Source organism: Ostrea edulis, chromosome 1, assembly GCF_947568905.1.
Source record: "Ostrea edulis chromosome 1, xbOstEdul1.1, whole genome shotgun sequence".
NCBI lineage: Eukaryota > Metazoa > Mollusca > Bivalvia > Ostreida > Ostreidae > Ostrea > Ostrea edulis.
Window position 1 is genome coordinate 41,573,624 of NC_079164.1, and position 25,723 is coordinate 41,599,346.

A 25,723-nucleotide genomic window follows, 5' to 3' on the forward strand; every position below is an offset into this window, starting at 1 on the left:
TACTGACAATTCACCGAGTAGTGAAAAGAAATTCAATTCCATAAATTTATTTGGATTCCATTCGGTATAAACATTTAGATTATCGTGAGTTTAATTCAGCAATTATTAGTAATTAACCTGACCAGTCTGTCGCACTTCACTGTACTGCTCTCACAGTACAGCGGTGATTACGGATGGTGCATTATTATTGAGGGTAAACCCTATAAAATTTGACCATTTGATTGGGAAAATCCGTGGCATATGGCATTATGCAGGGTTGGCATTATAACAGGTGTTAACATGGGGAGAAATCTGTTGTTTTGGATTTTCAGGCAATAAGAGGGGGTGGCATTATAACGAGGGGCAATATATCGAGGGGGCACTGTATATGTTACTGTGACAAAGCCTCGTCTGTTAACCAGTGTCTTGTGTACAGTGTACATACATGTACATGTATAAAGTACAACATATACATGTATAAGACCCGTTTCCCCTGCTCACCGTGGCCGAGTGGTTACAGCATCGCACTCAAAATCACACAGCCTCTCACATTTGGTTGGCGCGGGTTCGAATCCCGCTCGTGCCGGTGAGAAAGTTTCCCAGTTTACTTTCAGAAGGTCAGTGGTCTCTTCCCAAGTACATTGTATCTGGGTTCATTCTTTCACCAATAAAAACTGGGCGCCACCATATAACTGAAAAATTGTTCAGTGTGGCGAAAAACAGCAAAACAATCAATCAATCCCCTGCTCAGCAGAGACAGCAAAACAATCAATCAATCCCCTGCTCAGCAGAAACAGCAAAACAATCAATCCCCTGCTCAGCAGAGACAGCAAAACGATCAATCTCAGCACAGTAGGTGGAAGTACAATGTAAACCTGATGGACTAATGTAATATCCTGTGACTTGAAAGTTATTTACACCAGTCTATTCATACTCGGCCTTTCTTGTACAGGCCTATCTGATTTTCTGTTTTCCAATATCTCTCCTGTCTGGCTCTGCATGGCTGTATTCTAATCTCCCATCTAATACCATTCATTTATCCAGGTCCATTTTGCAATGGCTTTTTTCTACACATTAATCCTTCTGGAGATTTGAAAGTCTTATTTTCATGAACTTTGTAACCATTTAATGACTACCCTGCAATTTGTAACCCCCTTCTCAAAGGAAGCCATGTCAGTCAACAGACTCTATATAATTGCCCTTTGACTAAAGGCTGAAAGAATTATATTGAATAGAACTTGTACATAATTGTACTTTGATTACACGGCAAGTGAATTGTAATACGCAACTTCCGAGATATCAGCTCTTCTGTGATGGAGGAACGTTAAGTGTTCTGTTGAACGCTTGGGTGGGTACAAGATTTATACATATATTATAGATTAGAGCAATGTAAATAAGGATAAAGTTATGAAAGCGTAAATTTTGTTTATATCAGTCGTTGGTATACATTAAACTGACCATATGATGAAGAATATGTTTAATTTAGGTCATTAAATCATTTTTTTATTTCCTCTTCTGCACGGGTGATACTTTAATCAAAGAGAGATGGTGATTATCGATTTTTGTTTGAGCTATTTTATTATCATTTACTCATAAACTTACTAAAATTGTGTGTCCCAGCAATTTGGGTGGTTGCATGTCTGATAATCATGCTTTAGGCAAAATATGAAAGCAGCGATTAGAATTTGTACCCACCGCATGTGAACGAATGTATGTTTTGCGTCTCGCTAAGCGTAAGAGTTCCACAAAGGGAAAGAACTTTTGGGCAACTCGGATATTGCGTATTAATATACTTGTGTTCTGTTCCATGTGTACTTACGATGTACCTCACAGGCAAGTGTTTCACAGTAATTAGTTGTACATGTAATTGCCAATATTTTAATTGATAAAATGTAGTAGTAATGCACATCTGAAATCGCTGTGAAAAGTAGCAGTAATGAGATGCAATTCTTGCTAGGTAGTGGTAATGTTTTCCTCCCCAAAACAAAGCAGCCTCCTAAATTTTTTAAACACATGTATGTATACATTGTGTGTTTTTATGCAAAATCCACACATTTCTCAAGGAGGGAGATAAAAAAGTAAGACTAGTGATTTCCAGAATTTACTTACTTGTACATTCATATATCACTGAACTCCAACATTAACTTATATGTACAACATGATGTGCTGATGAGCACAGCAACAATAAATATGTATCAAAATGAATATTGCCTGCTGTGAAATTATGCAACTTTCATCCCCATCAATCAATAGTCAGACTGCATACAATGTCACATACACTGAACCATTAATACCAAAAACGAGCGGGTGTTAACATAGCAACATCACTTTCTTCCCTTCTTCCTGAGAGACTGACCAGCACCAGAAAATGCTTCAAAAGATTTCTCCTCCTGAAAATCAAACAAGAAAAGAAATATAGTAAATTAATCCACAGCCTGCTTATACTGTCCATATAATACTGAATTCACTGTAGTGGTGGTCAGTGTTTATACATATAATATTGAATACATTATAATTGTGGTCAACCTATACCTTGACGAGAAAATCTGATTTATTATACATGTACTTACTTTAGATTATCTAAAATTTAGCCAGTCAGATGCTGTGTTTGATATAAGCTTTTATTTACAATAATGGATAAATAATGATATTCATATTTTAGCACAACTACAAATTATTGCTCTTGCTTTACTGTCAAAGCAGCTAAAATTTTAATCCCACTAAAATAAGTCTACATACAGTACCTCCAATCTTTTATTGTTGACCTGACTTACCTCCGATGTTTCATTATTGACCTGACTTACCTCGACTTACCTCCAATGTTTCATTGTTGACCTGACTTACCTCCAGTGTTTCATTGTTGACCTTTCTTACCTCCAATGTTTCATTATTGACCTACTTACCTCCAATGTTTCATTGTTGACCTGTCGCTGGGTTCTGATGAATTTGATTGTGCCCTTCGTATACCCATAGTCTGGTATTCCCCTGCAATTGTCCAGATATATCCAACTTTCATAAATCAGTTTCAATTTTCCAAAACATGAAAAATTTGAAAAGTACTACATTCCTCTTATTTCACTGATGAAAAGACAGAAATCATGATAGTTCCATGGGAAAGTAAAATAACCATTTCTTTGGTAATCTTACTCCTATTGCTGTCTTCCTGTGGATATCCGGGTTAGAATATGTCCTAAGTACCCCTTGCTTGTCGTAAGAGGCAACTAAATGGGGTGGTCCTTCCAATGAGACAAAAAAAAAACCCCGAGGTCCATGTCACAGCAGGTGTGGCACGATAAAGATCCCTCCCTGCTCAAAGGCCATAAGTGCCGAGCACAGGTCTAAATTTTACAGCCCTTCACCGGCAATGGTGAAGTTTTCATATGAGTGAAATATTCTCAAGAGGGACTTTAGATAATATACAACCAATCCATCAATCCTATTGCTGTCTGCTTTAAATATGCTATTGATTAATGATATGGGCACCTACTCTGAAAATTTGACAAATTTTTATGCTGATTTAGTTGTCTTTAAGGTATCACACCTTTAATTGTCCAATCAAAATGAGCTTATGTAATATGAAGTTCCATATATTCAAAAGAATAATTTTTTCTGTGTGAGATGTTTTTTATCTTTTTGATTTTTAGGCCTCTCATTAGGAAATTTTGTGTAATTTGTAGAAATAATCAATTGTTTACAAAGGAACTATATGCTGTTGATAGATGAAACTACTTCCTGAGGTGCACTGAGGCTGTTTTATATGTGGCAAACAAATGTGAGATAACTCTCTGTGATTGTAGTGTGTACAATATATGCCTCTGTATAAGAGTGATAAAGGGAGATGACTCTTTGTGACAGTCGTGTGTATAATAAATACAGGGATATAACTCTTTGTGACAGTCGTGTGTATAATAAATACAGTGAGATAACTCTTTGTGATTGTAGTCTGCAGGGCTCGAAATTAGTGAGAAATACTCGCAAAATGCAAGTACATTTGAAAAATAGCGAGTAAAAATAGTGGACACTTGAAAATCTTAGAGAGTGGTGATTTACAAACTATGATCGTATCGTATCCATTTTATACGATGATGCACTATTCGCTTTTCTTAAATTTGCACTCTGAATCATACAAACGCTTACATGAACGATCAATTTCAACAACTGTTTCTATCCGGATTTTTCTTTTATGATTTTTTAAAGAAACTCGGAGTGATTAAATTGAATCCAAGTATGAGGTTTTTGTTATTCATTTATCTAAAAAAAAAAATCGGAGTCTATGTTTTACCAAGTCTTCCGGTAGTCATTTTTATCAAAATCATGAGAATGGCCTATCTAAATTAATTTATTATCATATTGAGGTCGGGTTGTAGTGATGACACGAGTGCACTGCTCATCGCGTAAAAAAGTTCACGGGGCTCGTGATCGTGCTGCTTATAAAACCATGACTCCGGGATTCGCTTTGAAAAATCATTAGTGACAACCCTGATGTGGCATGAAATTGAAAGACTGGATCTAGACCTGCAGTAAACAGTTGTGGATTAGAGGTGCGATAATCAAGAGACCTAAACATTGCACCATATGACTTATGTAACTTAGTGTCCTGTCCAAACGATGCCTGTTGACCCACTAGGCTCAGTAATGATGAGGAAAATCGTTGATTTAAAAAAAACAAAAATAGGAAAATCTTATTTTTATTTTAGCTTGTAGGTTTTCATTTTAGCCTGTGGATTTTTTTACCCACAGGCTAAAATCACCCTGTGGTAGAAAAAGTTAATTTCAACCCCTGGTCTGTACAATAAATACAGGGAGATAACCCCGTGATTGTAGTGTGTACAATATATGTCTCTGTATAAGAGTGATAAAGGGAGATAACTCTTTGTGATACTCGTGTGTACAATAAATACAGGGAGATAACTCTTTGTGACTGTAGTGTGTAATGGATCTCTGCATAGGAGTGATAAAGGGATATAACTCTTTGTAACAGTCGTGTGTACAATAAATATAGGGAGATAACTCTGTGATTGTAGTGTGTACAATAAATACAGGGAGATAACTCTCTGTGATTGTAGTGTGTACAATAAATACAGGGAGATAACTCTATGTGATTGCAGTGTGTACAATAAATACAGGGAGATAACTCTTTGTGAATGTAGTGTGTACAATATATGTCTCTGTATTGGAGTGATAAAGGGATATAACTCTTTGTGACAGTCTTGTGTAAAATAAATACAGGGAGATAACTCTGACCTCCAAGTAGCTAGATTACAGGAGCACCACCACTCCCAGTCATGTGATTGTAGTGTGTACAATAAATACAGGGAGATAACTCTCTGTGATTGTAGTGTGTACAATATGTCTCTGTATTGGAGGGATAAAGGGAGATGACTCTTTGTGATTGAAATGTGTACAATAGATACAGGGAGATAACAGGGGGATAACTCTATGTGATTGTAGTGTGTACAATTTATATCTGTATAGGAGTGATAAAGGGATATAACTCTTTGTGACAGTCGTGTGTACAATAAATACAGGGAGATAACTCTTTGTGATTGTAGTGTGTACAATAAATACAGGGAGATAACTCTTTGTGACAGTCGTGTGTACAATAAATACAGGGAGATAACTCTTTGTGACAGTCGTGTGTACAGTAAATACAGGGAGATAGCTCTTTGTGACAGTCGTGTGTACAATAAATACAGGGAGATAACTCTTTGTGACAGTCGTGTGTACAATAAATACAGGGAGATAACTCTTTGTGACAGTCGTGTGTACAATAAATACAGGGATATAACTCTTTGTGAGAGTTGTGTGTTTAATAAATACAGGGAGATAACTCTTTGTGACAGTCGTGTGTACAATAAATACAGGGATATAACTCTTTGATAGACTTGTGTGTTTAATAAATACAGTGAGATAACTCTATGTGATTGTAGTGTGTACAATAAATACAGGGAGATAACTCTTTGTGATTGTAGTGTGTACAATAAATACAGGGAGATAACTCTATGTGATTGTAGTGTGTACAATAAATACAGGGAGATAACTCTTTGTGATTGTAGTATGTACAATAAATACAGGGAGATAACTCTTTGTGATTGTAGTGTGTACAGTATATGTCTCTGTATTGGAGTGATAAAGGGATATAACTCTTTGTGACAGTCTTGTGTAAAATAAATACAGGGAGATAACTCTGACCTCCAAGTAGCTAGATTACAGGAGCACCACCACTCCCAGTCATGTGATTGTAGTGTGTACAATAAATACAGGGAGATAACTCTCTGTGATTATAGTGTGTACAATATATGTCTCTGTATTGGAGGGATAAAGGGAGATGACTCTTTGTGATTGAAGTGTGTACAATAGATACAGGGAGATAACTCTATGTGATTGTAGTGTGTACAATAAATGTCTGTATAGGAGCGATAAAGGGATATAACTCTTTGTGATTAAAGTATGTACAATAAATACTGGGATATAACTCTTTGTGAGAGTTGTGTGTTTAGTTAATACAGTGAGATAACTCTTTGTGATTGTAGTGTGTACAATAAATACAGGGAGATAACTCTATGAATGTAGTGTGTACAATAAATACAGGGAGATAACTCTTTGTGATTGTAGTGTGTACAATAAATACAGGGAGATAACTCTGTGATTGTAGTGTGTACAATAAATACAGGGAGATAACTCTGTGATTGTAATGGGTACAATATATGTCTCTGTATATAAGTGGTACAGGGCGATCACTTTATGTGATTATCGAGTGCAAAATGTTTGTATAGGAGTGACAGGGAGATAACTCTTTGTGGTGATTGTAGTGTGTACAATATATGTCTCTGTATAGGAGTGATACAGGGAGATAACTCTATGTGACAGTTGTGTGTGTACAATAAATACAGGGAGATAACTCTTTGTGATTGTAGTCTGTACAATATATGTCTCTGTATAGGAGTGATAAAGGGAGATGACTCTTTGTGATTGAAGTGTGTGTAATGTATATTTGAGTTACTGAGTGGTTTAAGTAACGGTAGAGCTACAGGCAGACTGACATATTGAGTGGTTTAAGTAACAGTAGAGCTACAGGGAAAATGATCTATTAAGTGGTTATAGTAACAATAGAGCTACAGGCAGACTGACATAATGAGTGGTTTAAGTAACGGTAGAGCTACAGGCAGACTGACATATTGAGTGGTTTAAGTAACAGTAGAGCTACAGGGAAAATGATCCATTAAGTGGTTATAGTAACAATAGAGCTACAGGCAGACTGACATAATGAGTGGTTTAAGTAACGGTAGAGCTACAGGCAGACTGACATATTGAGTGGTTTAAGTAACGGTAGAGCTACAGACAGACTGACATAATGAGTGGTTATAGTAATGGTAGTGTACAGGTAGACTGACCTTTTCGGAGCTGACGTGTTAGCTTGTACTGGAGATGGCTCTGTGCCTTTTTTCTTTCCATCTAGTCTGTTTCCTGCTCCACCAAACACCTGTAAACACAACACAAATGTAAGTACAACAATTTCTATTAAAAATTGATTTGCTGGTGGTGAGAAAGGTGATTACCTTAAATGAGGAGTCTGTAACATCCATGTCATCCTATCAATAGAAATAAAAGGTGAATTCAAATTGTATATACTGGACACATTTTATTTCATTTTTGATAAAGATGGGTAGTCAAACCCTTTTTTAATTAGATTTCAATAAAACAACCACAAATACAGTGACTATACCACTTCAGCTGATGCCATTTCTTCCTCATTTTGTGCTCTTCTCTGTGCCTGGGGTTCTTTATATCCCACAGGAGGAGCAAAGTCCACCTACAACAATACAATCAGTATCAACATCCACTACAACACAATCAGTATCAACATCCACTACAACACAACACAATCAGTATCAACATCCACTACAACACAATCAGTATCAACATCCACTACAACACAATCAGTATCAACATCTACTACAACACAATCAGTATCAACATCCACTACAACACAATCAGTATCAACATTCACTACAACACTACACAATCAGTATCAACATCCACTACAACACAATCAGTATCAACATCCACTACAACACAACACAATCAGTATCAACATCCACTACAACACAACACAATCAGTATCAATATTCAATACAACACAATCAGTATCAACATCCACTACAACACAATCAGTATCAACATCCACTACAACACAACACAATCAATATCAACATCCACTACAACACAACACAATCAGTATCAACATCCACTACAACACAACACAATCAGTATCAACATCCACTACAACACAACACAATCAATATCAACATCCACTACAACACAATCAGTATCAACATCCACTACAACACAACACAATCAGTATCAACATTCACTACAACACAACACAATCAATATCAACATCCACTACAACACAATCAGTATCAACATCCACTACAACACAATCAGTATCAACATTCACTACAACACTACACAATCAGTATCAACATCCACTACAACACAATCAGTATCAACATTCACTACAACACAATCAGTATCAACATCCACTACAACACAATCGGTATCAACACCCACTACAACACAACACAATCAGTATCAACATCCACTACAACACAATCAGTATTAACATTCACTACAACACAACACAATCAGTATCAATATCCACTACAACACAATCAGTATCAACATCCACTACAACACAACACAATCAGTATCAACATCCACTACAACACAACACAATCAGTATCAATATTCAATACAACACAATAAGTATCAACATCCACTACAACACAATCAGTATCAACACCCACTACAACACAATCAGTATCAACATCCACTACAACACGATCAGTATCAACATCCACTACAACACAATCAGTATCAACATCCACTACAACACGATCAGTATCAACATCCACTACAACACAACACAATCAGTATCAACACCCACTACAACACAATCAGTATCAACACCCACTACAACACAATCAGTATCAACATCCACTACAACACAACACAATCAGTATCAACATTCACTACAACACAATCAGTATCAACATCCACTACAACACAATCAGTATCAACATCCACTACAACACAACACAATCAGTATCAACATTCACTACAAAACAATCAGTATCAACATCCACTACAAACAATCAGTATCAACATCCACTACAACATAATCAGTATCAACATCCACTACAACACAATCAGTATCAACATCCACTACAACACAATCAGTATCAACATCCACTACAACACAACACAATCAGTATCAACATTCACTACAACACAATCAGTATCAACATCCACTACAAACAATCAGTATCAACATCCAATGCAATGCAACACAATCAGAATCAATGTTCCTTTATGCAAATATTTCTTCGGTTTATTCATTTAACATAAGATTTCATCCATGGTTTTTGCTCGAATTCATATCAACATCTAGAATGCAGTAATGTACAAATAAATAAATTTTTAAAATCATTTCAACATTCAGTGTACCCTAAATAATATAATGATTAAAACTGAAGTATCTTACATTCATATCACACTCAATGATTGAAACAGCCCGGTCTGGTTTGGTCTCCAGCACCAACATATCGTAATTCTATAAAGAAAAGATTTTACTTACTTTGTTATCAAGATAAATGCCTCCTCCAAATGAGGGATATATGTTCGAAAATAGTAGAACTTCAAAAATGTACATCACATAAATACCTACTCTTTCATTGTATTTGATAGATATGACATCATCTGTCGTCAGGCATGCAAAACTCCGAAGCATATTCTCTAACCTGTAGCATGCTAAGGACTCTGTAATTACTTACTCTCTGTGATAATATTTTGTTGTTGAAAAAGAAATATGCATACTTAATAAAGACAACTGTCTAAAATATCTACACAAAACATCTCCAAATACAGCATCTGCTTTAGTGTTCAAGAAGCATGGCTTCAGAATATATGACAAATGTATTTGTATGGATATCTCATTTTAAGGTGTGTGATATGTTTATTTGTATGGATACCTCACTTTAAGGTGTGTGATATGTGTATTTGTATGGATACTTCTCTTTAAGGTGTGTGGTATGTGTATTTGTATGGATACTTCTCTTTAAGGTGTGTGGTATGTTTATTTGTATGGATACCTCAACTTAAGGTGTGTGATATGTGTATTTGTATGGATACTTCTCTTTAAGGTGTGTGATATGTGTATTTGTATGGATACTTCTCTTTAAGGTGTGTGGTATGTGTATTTGTATGGATACTTCTCTTTAAGGTGTGTGATATGTGTATTTGTATGGATATCTCACTTTAAGGTGTGTGAAATGTGTACTTGTTTCAAAGGATACACTGCTTTAGGGTTTGTAATATCAAGGAAATCCACAGACTGTGGTTGAAATCTGGCAAATGTGGCAACTTTCAATGAAACATTCTCCACCTGAATCAAGTCTCCCTCTGTTAACAACAGGTTAGTCATCATCTACAAGACATTTGCCATACAGGTTTAATCACATGACATTGCACCCCCATCAACGTTTGATATATATATATATATATACCGTATTACAGGTCTTCTTCTTATAAATTAAGTCCTGTTTATTTGTCATAGCAATGTAACACAAGAAAGTGTTGAGTTTTTATATAAATTTTACTCTGAAAAAAAAGAGACTTCTTTTTTATATACGTACATATATACATGTATATACAATGTATATACAGTAATTCAAAAATAAATCCTAGGTTAAAATCAACAAAAAGGTATGACATCTTGTCAAATTTTGATAAGCTAGCAGTGTTCGATGGTTTCATCCAAGTTCTTATAAAATTCAAAGAAGAATATTGTCCAATAACTGTTGCATTTACTGAAACAAGTTTGAGATAAAGTTTTAATATGATGAAATACTACGCATCCATCTGTGATCAAGTCAAATTTAGCAATGTCATCCTTGATCTTTAGTGGCATTATACTCTTTTATGTTTTCATTTACCAATTTTGAAGTTTCTGTCTTGAATATATATGTAGTTCAAAGTTACCACAAATTTTAAAGTTGCAGAAAAACCCAATACAAAATGCCCCCGATTTTGGATTACGTTGGGAGGGCTGGGGATAAAAAAACCCTGTCAGATCTATTTTATTCATTGTGTATATGTGTGTGTATGAAAGAGGGAGGAACTAGTATACACAAACCCAGGGTGGAGGAGGGGGGGGCTACAAACCCAGGGTGGAGTGGGGAAGGGGGGGGGGCTACAAACCCTGGGTGAGGATAACATTTAAAACAAATTCCATGGTGGTAGTGGTATATACAAACCCAGTAGGGTATGTAGATCCGTCCTTCATCTGCGACAAACTCTAGGACACCACAGTGAGTTTCCCGATTTTTTTTCTTGTTGGTCAACTTAAACAGCATTGGATATTGAATGTGTAGTCGTGCTGAAAACAAACAAACATATTTGTAACGAGAGTAGTGTTCATTATTTTCATTGTGTGTGTTCATTTCGTGTCTGTAAGTTGTGTGTTTGTCCATGTGTGTATGTTCATGGGGGTGTGATGTTGGATTGTTCTATTTCTATTTATAACCTGCTATAATTGAATAACTTCATGTCTTTCTAACTAAGGGCATGCACTATCGGTAATACCCTTGAAGGTAACGGACATTTATTTTTCTTTCTTTCAGAAATTGATTTCTGGGAGCGTGTTCTTCTTTGATGATTATGATAAAGTATTTGTCACTGTGGTAGAATTGTCAATGCAGTGTGTGTACATATTATATACTTAAAATGTATATGATATTCTAATTGATAATTTGCAGAGTCTGTGGTTCTATATTAACAAAGCAATCCATTGCTAGTTTGATCCCATATCAGTCATATTTTGCAACAGATTCTGATGTAGAGCTGAATTATATTGAAAATTTGTATGGCCCAGTCCTCCCCATGCACAGATCCATGACAAAAACGACTTTGAATTTAGTCTAAGACTTAAAATTAAAAAATATCTGAAGCTAAATTAAATCATACTTTCTGAACCTTTGTCAAAAGTGATCTAACCCGGGCAGAAATTTGATTTTGAATTTCACAAAGCTGCCGATCTGTAGCTTTCTGGTCTACAAATATTTCCCTGTAGAGCTACAGACCTACCACTACATTTCACAGGGCAATACTAAATCACAAATCCCGATGAATGGACACACTGGGATATGTGTATGTATTTAAAATTTGGTGAAATTTTATCTGATGCACTCTTGTTTCACTGCCAAAGGTGCTCAAATATGAATCCCACAAAAATAAGGGATTTTGTTTGCTGTAATTTTTAATTAGAATTACAGGATTTTTGTTTGCTGTAGTGTTTTAATTAGGATTACAGGATTTTGTTTGCTGTAGTGTTTTAATCAGGATTACAGGATTTTGTTTGTTATAGTGTTTTAACTAGAATTACAGGATTTTGTTTGTTATAGTGTTTTAATTAGAATTACAGGATTTTGTTTGCTGCACTGTTTTAATTAGAATTACAGGATTTTGTTTGTTATAGTGTTTTAATTAGAATTACAGGATTTTGTTTGCTGTACTGCTTTAATTAGGGTTAAAGGATTTTGTTTGCTGTTGTGTTTTAATTATGATTACTGGATTTTGTTAACACTGTACTGAAACTAGAAATTTTCTTTCCCACTTAATTCCAAAATTCTACAAACACTTGTTACACCCCAAATCGTCGCCCATCCCAAATTATCACCAGCGACGATTTGGGATGAGCGATGATTTGGGGTTTCTTATGTAACACCCCAAATTGTCGCCAATCCTAAATTGTTGCCGGTGTATTAGTGTGTATTCTATAGTGATAATATAATTATTGTGTATTCTAATAACAAATACTTACTGAGTTGGTCTAAAGCTGATGGAGGCATAATTACTATAATAAAAAAAACATGAATGGAATAATAAAATTAAGAAAACAACTAATACCTTAATCATTTCATTTCTGTAGTGGTAGCAAATATTGCTTTAATGATATACATATGTATCATTTTGCAGTAATTTAAGCAACATATATCTCTTCAAGTTATCATTCAGTCTGATACATAAAACATTTACATATTCATTGTGACATCCATTCTATCATATGTTTTTATTTATAGATACAAACTTTTCCCTCCTCGTTCTACGTCATCCCTCTCTCCTAGCATGGTTACAGAATAGCAGCGGTACGTCATGTTAAAACTCCTACCCATCTCAGGGAATATCTGCCCAAATCCAAACTACAACACAAACATTCATATAACATTCTTTCTATTACAATAACCAACATGGGGAAGGGTAGGGAGGGTGTATGTGTGTGTGTGGAGAGGGAGGGGGGGGGGGGGTATAATGGGGATGCTAGCCATCATTCATTTGGTAAAGCAGTCTAATCTAGTGAACATTCTTTCTTCATGTAACAGACATTATGAAATAAATCAAAATGTTAATTACTTTTATTTCATGAGACTTTATTTCCATGATCATGCCTAATGTTGGCTTGGAGCGAGACAAAATTTTGGGAACACACTTTACTTACCATGGCATTTATTCAATACTACAGATCTATATATGTATACCTTGATAACATACCAAAGCAACTTCATGAATTTACAACAAAAAGAACATGTAATATAAATCATATATACCAGTATAAATGTAAAAATATTTACATTTCAACTTAATTATTTGGGGGTGGGGGGTGAAAACCGAGAATATATTGCTGCAAACAAGATTATATAGTGTGACATCATGGTGCATCAACAGTGACATTTATGAGAGTGGTAAACCCCCTTCTCCCTTTCAATGAAAAAAAGGTCATTTATGGGTCTGTTTGGAGTGGGATAAGTACCATCTCGGGTCACAGATGTGATCTAAAACTGATACTATAATGCCAATTTAACCAATCATGTTTAATCTGCTGATTGACAAGTACATGTATACAAACCTTTCTAGGAAATTTGAAAGCATTTGGAGGATGTATGCTACACCAGAGGAATTTGATATGGATGAAAAGTGGAGGAGATGTACAACAATATTTTGAAATTGAAAACTTTCAAATTTACTTTATTTAGTCAAAAAATGCAGTTTTAATTGAAAGCAATCTGAGAAAAATTTAAAACCCCTGCTGGACTCGAACACGCGATCTACAGTTCAGCAGTCGATGTGCTAACCTACTGAGCTAGGCGAAATTATTTTAAATGAATAGACAAATATTGCTGATATTTATATACATGTTTTGAAAGGAAGTCAGCCATTATGACGATGTAGAGTACCTCCTTACAGAGCTGCCAACCCTCACGATTTTGGCGTAAGGCTTACGATTTTAGGGCCGAAAATACGCCTTACGATTTCACTATATATCTTCCGATTTTCGCTTAGTTGACATTTCAAAAGTTTTAGAGCTGTCCGTCATTGGTTTTTACTTTTATAATAAACAAGCCATAGTTGTTACTACATTTGTTTGCATATAGTCTATATATATACAAAACCTCGATCATTTTAATGCTTTGAAATAAACAATATGGCAGCTGCTACTAAACGTAAGGCATGCATTGATGGAAATAACAACAATAATCTCCCAAAGAAGAAAACCGAATGAAGCCAGAAATTCAAAGAACAATATGCAAGTAAACATCTATTCGTTTCAAAGTCAGAAAGTGGGAGTTTGTATGCTAAGTGTACAATCTGTTTGACAAACTTTAACATTTTTCACGGCATAAAAGTTCTCCTGACCCCCGCCTTACTATTTTCCATTTCATAATGTTGGCAGCTCTGTCCTTAACACAATAGATGTGAATGAAATTGAATACAATAATTAATTTTACAGCATTACTCTGAGGCACCTGTTAAAGTTTACTGAAAAAGTTCTTTTAAAAGATGAACAATTTAGTTGTTGAATACTTCCTTAGGATCAAGTCCATTTGTCTGATATGTACTGACATTAATTGTTTACTTGCTCCCGTAGGAGCGTACAAAAATTGCACTAGCGGCCATGTTTCAGGCCACTGTGCGGGGTATTGGGTATAGTTTTCAACTAGCAATAACCACGCCTCGGATGAACCTCATCGGCTATGGTACCGCCACTGCGCAAAGCTGAGTTGAAACAGGTTACCCACCTGTCATATTAGATACCACTAGTTAAGTTATTGCAGTGTTTAGTGATTACAAATGGAGACTCCCTTACATTTAACACATAAAGTAACGTTTAGCACACATTAAAAGCTATACTTTAACTTTTAATCGTATAATTACTTTAATGGTTCCACATTTTTTTTGATTTGATATACGTATTTCAAATTAAATTCTTTTATCTGATTAATTGCTGACATTTCACAACGTATATGACACGTACACAAAGGGAAGTAATCGGATGTAGCCTACCCCGCAGTTCGACTGCACTTTCGTTATTTTGAATATAGGGATATATGACCCCACTTTAACGTCGCCATCGATATTATTTACTTTTAATTTGTTGTACTGTGCACTCACATGCACTTGTCACATTTATTTATGACAAGTCCCATTGATGTACTCCTGTTAACGTTTATCAGTTTATGGTGATAATGGTTGGATCGCCGTGATACATGTGTTCCTTCTAGGCACCTGATCCCACTTCTAGTGTGTTCAGGGATTCGTGTTTGTCGTACTTTGTATTCTTTAGAGGATTTCATTTATGGGATTATCACTGTTATCTTTACTCTTTCATGTATCATGTATGCTGATTTTCACTGCTGGAATTCGCAAGTTTAAAAATAAATAACTGCTCAAAATTGTTATTCTTCTGCTTACCATTCTGTACAATATTTTCTAATCCTCCGACTTAATTAATACAAATCCACAGATATTTCAAAATGATTATTGATAAAGTTTGACGGTTTTGGGGATGACAAACAAAAACAAACTGAAAGTCCCTCCAAAGTACATGCGCACTTATTACTTTCCTTTTGGAATTACTGCATTACGAGCCCGATTCTAAAACGGAAGACTATTTTTTTTAAAAATTGAAATAAATTTAAATATATCATATTTTTAAAAACAGAAAGGATAGTAGACTGGCTATCTCTATCTGATATCACACCACGATGGTCTATCATAACAGCTGATACATATCAGTTTATATATATTAGTTTATATATGTCTCTGATGATAGTCAAGACCCAACAATCATATCACGTACAAAGTTTTAAGAAATTCACTGTGTATTTCCCCCCTCTCCATTTCCTTAAGAGTTTCCGTTTACTATTTATTCTTGTTAATAAATAAATGTACGAGTTATCTAATGTGTAACCTGTTTTTAGTAAAGTAAAACGTGTTTTCATTGGCCAATAGGTTAGATATTGGCCAATAAGAACATTCATTCGGAACTCCCTGTCTAGTATTACGCGCTAAAAATGAAAGACTTGACGATGTAAACAATAAAGCAAGATGTTCCTGAAAGATATCAAGACTGGATTTTATGACTCTGTTAGAAACCATGTAGGTGAACATTTCTTCATTTAAATATTTTCCTCTAAAATGCCTGCATCAGGTGCTCATTTATATGCAATTTTTTTGTTTAATCTAGGTCATAATGTACCGGATAATTGTGAAATCTAGGCCTGTATTTACTACATTAATCAGTGTTATTTATTATTTCAGCGAGTATTGGTACTAGTGTCCTTTGATGTAGACGCTCTTTGTGCATGTAAAATTTTACAGGTACATTTTTAATCTATTGTTTATTAGGAATTAGTCCACCTTTTCAGAATTACCCTTTTTGCAATGTGGCAGTCATCCAGGTTTGACTGTCAGTAGCCAAATAGGGTCATTCTAATCAGAACTCTAAAAAAAAAACCCCAAAAAAAACACCTAGGGATTTTTAATTATTACAAGTTTGTAGTCTGTTTTACTACATTGTTTATTGTTAATAGCACACATAAATCAAACTAATGAATTTTTATTCATTTATTACCTGTTTTTGTTGTTGTATTTTTTGAGAACAATGCTGTCGTATATTAATTTCTGTTACCTCCAAATTTTTGATTCCGATCGAATCGATATAGAGAATGCAAAGATCTGTAATAATTCATATTTACCAACCATTTTTCTGTTATAGACATGAAAATTTGGCTTCTTGACAAATTGTGATGTTTGACAGATCACGATGATATATAATGAATAATTAAGATTACAGAAAGCACAGTGAAGAAAGAGTATATATCTTAAATAAATTTAATAAAACAGGATAAAAATAGATGGGAATTTGTTAGTTCGGTTATTACCTTCTTAAGTCAAAGAGTCTACACAGTACACACTTGTAATTTATTAAAAATTTTGAGGGTTCTTTAGGGAGTTCTCTGTTTAGTAGGACTGGCCAAATAGCTCAGTTGGTAAAGCACCTGATTGAAGTTTTAAGAAACTAGTGTTTGAATCCTGGTTTTGTCTGTTGCATCTCCCCCCCCCCCCCCCCCCCATTCGTGTTACATTTGATATTTGATGCTATAGATAGACCATCCCCTGAAACTGACAGGTGTAGATACCTACTAAGAGATAAACTGGTTGTGTGTCTTTAAGGGTGGGAGGAATGTAGCTGTCACAGCCAGGGTCTTATAGCTTGTTACCAGATGGCTCAGTAGAGAAACTGAAGTGAATTCAAGGAGTCTGGGTTAAACCGTTTGAATCCTGGTCTGGTCTGTTGCATAGTCTCCTTTCCTGTCTCAGTAAGGATTAGGGAATTAACCGATGCCAGATGTGTAGATAGGGGCCTACTTAAAAACTTGAAAGCCCTCAAGCTTAGATAAAGACTTTATAAGCATCATTGATATAGATTGCTAACAAAACTTAAGGGATAATTTCACAATTTATGCCAAAAATCTTTTTCTTAAGCATGTTAAGAAGTCTTAACCACTGGGCTAAAAAAGAAATAGAAGAAATTTACATGAAAGCTTCCTTACACAGTGTAGATTCAAGTTTGTTCAAATCATGGTCCCCAGGGCTAGGTTGGAGCCACGATATGAAATCAAAGTTTTACCATGTTTACATAGGAATATATTGGGAAAAGTCATCTTGAGAACAACAGGGTCATCAGTTAATGCAAGCATACCCAGGTAGTATAGATTCAAGTTTGTTCAACTGTGGACCCCGGGAGCAGTGTTACAACTGTGGACCCCGGGAGCAGTGTTACAACTGTGGACCCCGGGAGCAGTGTTACAACTGTGGACCCCAGGAGCAGTGTTACACATGGCAATCTTTAAAGACACTCATCTTTATTGAACAGAAATTAGAATACACTGGAAATTAATTAAAACAAATTCTTCTCAATAGTATCAGGGCAACATTAAATCATATCAACATGCAAATTTTCCTAAGTTGTGTGGATTCAAGATTTTTTCCTTCAAATTATTTAACCTGGGGTTAACAGTGGTTAAGGTGGATCAAATTTAACACAATGATACACATATACAGGAAAGAAAATCTTTGAAAAAGTCTTTGCCAAAACATCAAGGTCATGTTAGTCAAATTGGTATAATAGGGCATTTTTTTGTGTGAATTTAAATTTGGATATGATAGGGTCACAATATGAGGTCAAAATTTTTTCCAGGGAATAAAGGTTGGGGGAAAAAACTTTAAAGTCACAAAAGCTGAGCAACAGCAGGGCCAAATTAATTCAGGTGAGTGATGTGGCCCATGGACCTCTTCTCGTTTTATATTGCTGCAACACATGTAGTGAATATATAAAAAAAGAGGAGCTAATTTTAATCAGATTGTGTATATTTTTTAGAATTATTTAGTTTCTTTATACTGTTTTTGTTATATTAAGATTGGGTGCAATAGCAAAAATTAGTACCAGTATAAAATCGAAATGATACTTTACAAGTAATTTTTCTGATTCCTATATACCAGCTCATTATCACTCTCGGAGATAATTTGTGAAAACAAAGCAGAAAACAATCCAAGACTGTCACAAGTCATAGTTTTGTAAATTGTGCTCTGACCCGTGTATGACAACACAGACATGCTTGGGTTACATATAAAAATATGATGTCTGGGTCAATTTTAAAAAGTACCAGATGTTAAATGGATCATGTTGATGACATAATATATTTGAAAGAATGTATTAACCATGCTGTTTGGTAGCGCCCCGCCCCCCCCCCCCCCCCCCCCCCCCCCCCTGCACATACATGTATAAAGCATGAAAGTGTGGATTATGTATGGTTAGCTAGCCCCACTCCCTTTAGGCTCCAACTCTTTGACATTTTTCTGCTAGGGTCCAGTATCATCCCCAGCAAAGCCGCACTATATCCACCTCTATATGTGCATATCAATCAAAATTCAAATTCTGCGTGTGATATTATAAGATGGGCCTTGTGAAAGATACTGAATTTTAATAGTCTTTTCCCCCAGATTAATCGCTGTGTATACATGTACTAGTATCTTGAAATATTATTCTGTTTCATGTTTATTACGTGACATCCAGTAATTTTGACACATTTGTTTTAGTGTTTATTCCAATCTGACCAGATTTTGTACACCATTGTTCCAGTGACTGGAAAAGAAAATCTACAACAAGCTTACATTGAAAACTCTGAAGGGGTTTGTACAATTTACAAGATTTAACAGCAGAAACTTAATCAGAAAATGGCCATGTGGGATTTAAGTGAATTGTATGTATTTAAGGAAGAAGTGTTCCTTAGTATTGGTTAAAGAGATAAGGCCATGAGATCTTTCCTTTAACCTGACAAACCCAAATGTTTATCAAGCAATGGACTTTTACATTTCTCTCCTTTACATTTTAGAACTTTGTATTTTCTAATATTGAATAATTCATTTATATTTTCAAAAAATTAAGATTGCAATCATAATATGAATGGGGGGCAACAATTTGACTTGGGTTGATGCAAAACTCGTTCATTTGATCCCTGTTTACTACGACAGTGGGTCCACTGTATACTGTGTAGGGAGTTTTGTCCTGTTTACTATGACAGTGGGCACATTGTATACAGTGTAGGGAGTTTTGTCCTGTTTACTATGGCTGGGCACATTGTATACAGTGTAGGGAGTTTTGTCCCCTGACTCCTCTTTACTACGACAGTGGGTCCACTGTATACTGTGTAGGGAGTTTTGTCCCCTGTCTCTTGTTTACTATGACAGTGGGCACATTGTATACAGTGTAGGGAGTTTTGTCCCCTAACTCCTGTTTTCTATGACAGTGGGCACATTGTATACAGTGTAGGGAGTTTTGCCCTGTTTACTATGACATTGGGCACATTGTATACAGTGTAGGGAGTTTTGTCCTGTTTACTATGACAGTGGGCACATTGTATACAGTGTAGGGAGTTTTGTCCTGTTTACTATGACAGTGGGCACATTGTATACAGTGTAGGGAGTTTTGTCCTGTTTACTATGACAGTGGGCACATTGTATACTGTGTAGGGAGTTTTGTCCCCTGACTCCTGTTTTCTATGACAGTGGGCACAGTGTATACAGTGTAGGGAGTTTTGTCCTATTTACTATGACAGTGGGCACATTGTATACAGTGTAGGGAGTTTTGTCCCCTGACTCCTGTTTACTATGACAGTCTTCACGAAAAACTTTGTGAAGCACAGGGCCTTCGGGCTTCCCAGTATAATAATTTTGCAAGCCCGAACAATATTTTAATGGCCCAAAATATTTTGTTCTAATTTGACCACTTGTCATTTGCAAGGTGTGGCATGCTGATTCTACACTATAGATACATGTATGTTCTACTGCAGGAAAATACACAACTGACATTAAAAAGATTACATATCTTATTTTATTTTACAACATATTAATCTCGCAGAGGACATCAGCAGCTCATATTCAGAATCTACTTTGTTTTGTACCATGTACAAAACATTTAGTTTTCTCCAGAATTAAATCTTAGCAAAGGCCCACCCTCAGTCCAATGGGGCATGGATTTTCGTTCTCTTTTCTCCTTGTATGACCGGTTTTTTTATTTGGATCTGATGGTTGTGATTGCGAAATACGCTTGTGAGGTTTTGAATTTCACGGACGAGCCCCGGGGCCTCCCTACACGGGCACTGGAAGTTAATGTAAATATATAGTATGTGCATGTATTTTTTATACATGCACATACTATATATTTACATTAACTTCCAGTGCCTGTGCCTCATTATACTTCAGAAAAGGCAGCATGGTTGATCGTTTTTCAATGCGAAAGTCTGAGTCAATCTCACTCTTTATTTGTAATATATACAACACATACAATAAAACATTTACAGGCCCACCAGACTCCTGGGTAAAACAGTTTTAGAAGCCCGATCCCGATTTTACTGGTCTTGGGCATCGGGCCACCGGTTAACATCGAAGACTGCTATGACAGTGGGCACATTGTATACAGTGTAGGGAGTTTTGTCCCCTGACTCCTGTTTTCTATGACAGTGGGCACATTGTATACAGTGTAGGGAGTTTTGTCCTGTTTACTATGGCTGGGCACATTGTATACAGTGTAGGGAGTTTTGTCCTGTTTACTATGACAGTGGGCACATTGTATACAGTGTAGGGAGTTTTGTCCTGTTTACTATGACAGTGGGCACATTGTATACAGTGTAGGGAGTTTTGCCCTGTTTACTATGACATTGGGCACATTGTATACAGTGTAGGGAGTTTTGTCCTGTTTACTATGACAGTGGGCACATTGTATACAGTGTAGGGAGTTTTGTCCTGTTTACTATGACAGTGGGCACATTGTATACAGTGTAGGGAGTTTTGTCCTGTTTACTATGACAGTGGGCACATTGTATACAGTGTAGGGAGTTTTGTCCTGTTTACTATGACAGTGGGCACATTGTATACAGTGTAGGGAGTTTTGTCCTGTTTACTATGACAGTGGGCACATTGTATACAGTGTAGGGAGTTTTGTCCCCTGACTCCTGTTTACTATGATAAATGGCACACTGTACATTGTAGGGAGTTTTGTCTCCTTACTATCGTGAATTGCACAAGCTTGTTTTCTTTCAGGTCCGGCATGTTTTGATGATAAATTGTGGGGCCTCCATTGATGTAGTAGATATCCTGCAGCCAGAGGCCTGTGTTTGTTTCTACATTTGTGATAGGTAAAAACAATTTTTAAAACAAATTTACTTTTACATGCATTTAAAAATTTGTCATTCACATGTTGAGCATCACAGTTCATACCATGATGTATTTTGAAAAATGAAATTTATTTCTTAGATATTACATTCTACTTCCATTTCTGTCGGAATTCCCAATCATTAAAATACATGTAGATGTACTGTATTTATCAAGGTTTAGGCCAAAAAAAATTAATCAATAGTTTCTCAGGCACGCCGCATCAGGTTAAACACTGCCGCATTGATCAATTTTATTGCCATATTGAAAAGGGAAATAACTCAATTTTCTATTTTTCCGAGTGGAAAAAGAAAATTGAGTTATTCCCCTTTTCATATATGCTAATAAAAAGATGTTTTTATTTAATATACAATATATATTTTGTTCAACAGTATTCTATGGATTAACTATTTATAAAATGATTGGAATAATACTATTTTAAGTTGAGTAAGTATTATAATTGATATTAGACTACAAAAAAGTAAGAATCGGTTGATATCATTATTTTGTTGACTGACAAGGTAAAAAGATAACTTTGGCTTCAAAAAAAAAAGAACCTGTCTGCCGCATTGAATTTTGAAATTTTTGGCCTGAGAAACTATTGATTAATTATTTTTGGCCTTATACATCCAGTGTTATCAAGTGCATTCATGAGAAATTGGCTATCATTACCATTTGTAAAGATATCAAAGACAAAATTGTTATTATTGTTTTATCGGGTGATGAAGGTAGCTAGTATTGCAGAAAAAAAATCATAATTTGCGTTATGTATATTTAAATGTATTATGTTGAAAAAGTTGGTAGTATTTATTTGAGCAAAGCAAATTTTCTTACTGTCTCTTATAAAGAGAAACTTAACATTGACAGTGTCCATCATGATCATAATCCGTAGCTGTGCAAAGATTTCTGAATGAATCGCAAACTACACTTCATTGTTTAATATGACACCTTCTATACTTGCCAGTCACAGACCGGTGGACATACACAACGTCTTCAATGCGGTGCAGGTCAAGCTCCTGATGAAGGAGGAGGATTTTGATGACCATCCTGTTCCAGAATACGACACTGTCTTCCGAGAAGAGGAGGAGGTATGGCGAAAAGCATTTTTTGTGAACATTGGTGAAGTCTTAGTTGATATCAAATAATATATAAACTTCTCAAGATCACCTATAAACTTCTCAAGATCACGTAACACTATGTTGTATGTGTAAATGTTATATTCAGAGGGATATGGTGAAAAAGACAGCAGTTGGTTTAAACTTTAAACAAATTCTTTTTTATGTTGTTGGATAACTTTTATTGGTGTTTATTTTATAATTGCTGTTGGCAAAGGCTGTTGTGACTTGATTCATTGATACCATGTGAGCGAGCCAACATTATGAACATGACATAAAACAAGATGAGAGGTTTACGATGACTATATTTTGTGAATGTAGTACACATGCCGATGTGAATGTAGTACACATGTCGATGTGAATGTAGTACACATGTCGATGTGAATGTAGTACACATGTCGATGTGAATGTAGCACACATGTCGATGTGAATGTAGCACACATGTCGATGTGAATGTAGCACACATGTCGATGTGAATGTAGCACACATGTCGATGTGAATGTAGTACACATGTCGATGTGAATGTAGCACACATGTCGATGTGAATGTAGCACACATGTCGATGTGAATGTAGTACACATGTCGATGTGAATGTAGTACACATGTCGATGTGAATGTAGTACACATGTCGATGTGAATGTAGTACACATGTCGATGTGAATGTAGTACACATGTCGATGTGAATGTAGTACACATGCCGATGTGAATGTAGTACACATGCCGATGTGAATGTAGTACACATGTCGATGTGAATGTAGTACACATGCCGATGTGAATGTAGTACACATGCCGATGTGAATGTAGTACACATGTCGATGTGAATGTAGTACACATGTCGATGTGAATGTAGTACACATGCCGATGTGAATGTAGTACACATGCCGATGTGAATGTAGTACACATGCCGATGTGAATGTAGTACACATGCCGATGTGAATGTAGTACACATGCCGATGTGAATGTAGTACACATGCCGATGAAAGGTATACAGTTTCACTGTTTGCATGGCATCTGAGGATCGACATTGAGAGTTTTTTATTTTTAAAGGAGGATTGTATTTGAAAAGATTTTTTTCTGAGATTGCATGTGTACATCATTTTGTAATTTCATCATGTTCATCATTCTCCAAAGATCCATATCTAAAAATATTTGAGCACTGTATGCATGGTTGAAATTGAGATGAAATTTTGATATAAACAGTCAATGTCTTACTCTTCAGACTCCGAGAATGGCTGTGTATGTGAATTTGGTTGCATATAGTTTTTAAACAGTTGTTTTCACCTTCCTCTCTTTCTTGTCAATGGAATAATTAAAAGATGAAAGTAGTTCAACATTTTGTTGATGCTTTCATATTGTCATTTCTGTGTGTAAGTGTAAAATTTATGTAAATGTAGATCTAAATAAAATTTTGGAATTCTGAATCAATGCATCATTTGGAACTATTTGGATACATATATACGTGGTGCTTAGTGCTTTACTGAACATTTCCAGCTGGTTGTCTAGAAATTAAAAATCTTCATATCTACTGAATACAGTACTCATCTAAATGAATCTCTATATTGGTATGCGCTTTCTTCACAAGAGGAAATGTGCCCTCCATCTACATATTGTATATAGTATAAATGGTGGTTCTTGCCATAGTTGCGTTCCCAGAAGACATAAATTGTTAATTAGGCAGTGTCAACATTTTGTCTTTGTTGCTGGCTTGTGTTTTTCTCCTGATAGTTGTTCTGTAATGTAACTTCATTACAATGTATTTACTGATCAATCACTTGGGATCAGCTTCTGTTGTATTTTCTGTCGATTGAGTCGAGCTCTCTTTTCGTCTATTGGGTATTGATTTAAGAATACAAGAGCAATAACTACAGCAGTAATGGGGCCAGGAATCATGAGGTACCTCAGGGCCTGCCCCACGCCAGGTGGCTGTTCACAGTCTCCCACTCTGTAGCCACCATACCTGTTTAAATTAGAAGGGTGTGACACCGTGATTTCCATACATAACTGTACATGTTGTTTTCTTTGGCTATCAAAAGTTAAAAGTCTGGTTCTCGGGCCAAATTTTTACAGGAATAGATGCAATAGAGAGAGAGCATTTGTTTTCCATTTTTACTTGGTTACCTTTTTCAAAACAAATTACATTTTATAATCTAAGCTTATCATATTCAGCTATGGTAATAAATAATTATTCAATGAAGTATACATTAGAATACTACATTGTTTGGAATCTAGAACCAACAAAATTTGAGAAACTTTTAAATTATGATCACGTTATTCACATGGCACCTTTATTTACATGTATACTGGTCTGAGAACCAGACTTTGATTTTTATTAGGCCTTATTGCTAAAGAAAATAGATGTTACATGTATATTGGTTGCACTCAATCAGTGTACCTGACAGAGCATCAGTAGGGGTGAATCTATTGGTGATTCTGACCGTCCATGATTACATAGACTGTTCAGTGTATTTAAGAAAGGGAACTTTTATTGAACAGATGTATATCAGAGCTGAATGATA

At 35.6% G+C, this 25,723-nt stretch overlaps 2 protein-coding genes and 1 non-coding gene across 3 annotated transcripts in view; 1 reads left to right on the forward strand and 2 right to left on the reverse strand.

The window, feature by feature from the left end:
• Positions 1–2,064: 2,064 nt before the first annotated feature.
• The window catches only part of LOC125655868 (sodium-dependent lysophosphatidylcholine symporter 1-like), a 29,893-nt gene continuing 6,234 nt past the window's right edge, over positions 2,065–25,723 (reverse strand). Inside the window, exons 13-24 of the mRNA XM_048886404.2 lie at positions 25,059–25,164; positions 13,130–13,241; positions 12,863–12,895; positions 11,298–11,419; positions 10,338–10,468; positions 9,710–9,782; positions 9,527–9,595; positions 7,706–7,792; positions 7,539–7,571; positions 7,374–7,462; positions 2,883–2,964; positions 2,065–2,369 (exon numbers count right to left, since the gene is read on the reverse strand). Coding sequence (XP_048742361.2) covers positions 2,304–2,369; positions 2,883–2,964; positions 7,374–7,462; positions 7,539–7,571; positions 7,706–7,792; positions 9,527–9,595; positions 9,710–9,782; positions 10,338–10,468; positions 11,298–11,419; positions 12,863–12,895; positions 13,130–13,241; positions 25,059–25,164 — 1,003 coding nt within the window. The 3' untranslated portion in view covers positions 2,065–2,303. The remainder of the gene's footprint in view (positions 2,370–2,882; positions 2,965–7,373; positions 7,463–7,538; positions 7,572–7,705; positions 7,793–9,526; positions 9,596–9,709; positions 9,783–10,337; positions 10,469–11,297; positions 11,420–12,862; positions 12,896–13,129; positions 13,242–25,058; positions 25,165–25,723) is intronic.
• On the reverse strand, positions 14,957–15,095 carry LOC125664965 (U4 spliceosomal RNA). Its single transcript, XR_007366126.1, has one exon. It is a non-coding gene; the product is annotated as a U4 spliceosomal RNA (small nuclear RNA).
• The window catches only part of LOC125655861 (cell division control protein 45 homolog), a 37,960-nt gene continuing 28,415 nt past the window's right edge, over positions 16,179–25,723 (forward strand). The window contains exons 1-5 of the mRNA XM_048886392.2: positions 16,179–16,476; positions 16,639–16,698; positions 19,480–19,572; positions 21,982–22,076; positions 23,057–23,180. Of these exons, the coding sequence (XP_048742349.2) occupies positions 16,426–16,476; positions 16,639–16,698; positions 19,480–19,572; positions 21,982–22,076; positions 23,057–23,180 (423 nt within the window). The 5' untranslated portion in view covers positions 16,179–16,425. The remainder of the gene's footprint in view (positions 16,477–16,638; positions 16,699–19,479; positions 19,573–21,981; positions 22,077–23,056; positions 23,181–25,723) is intronic.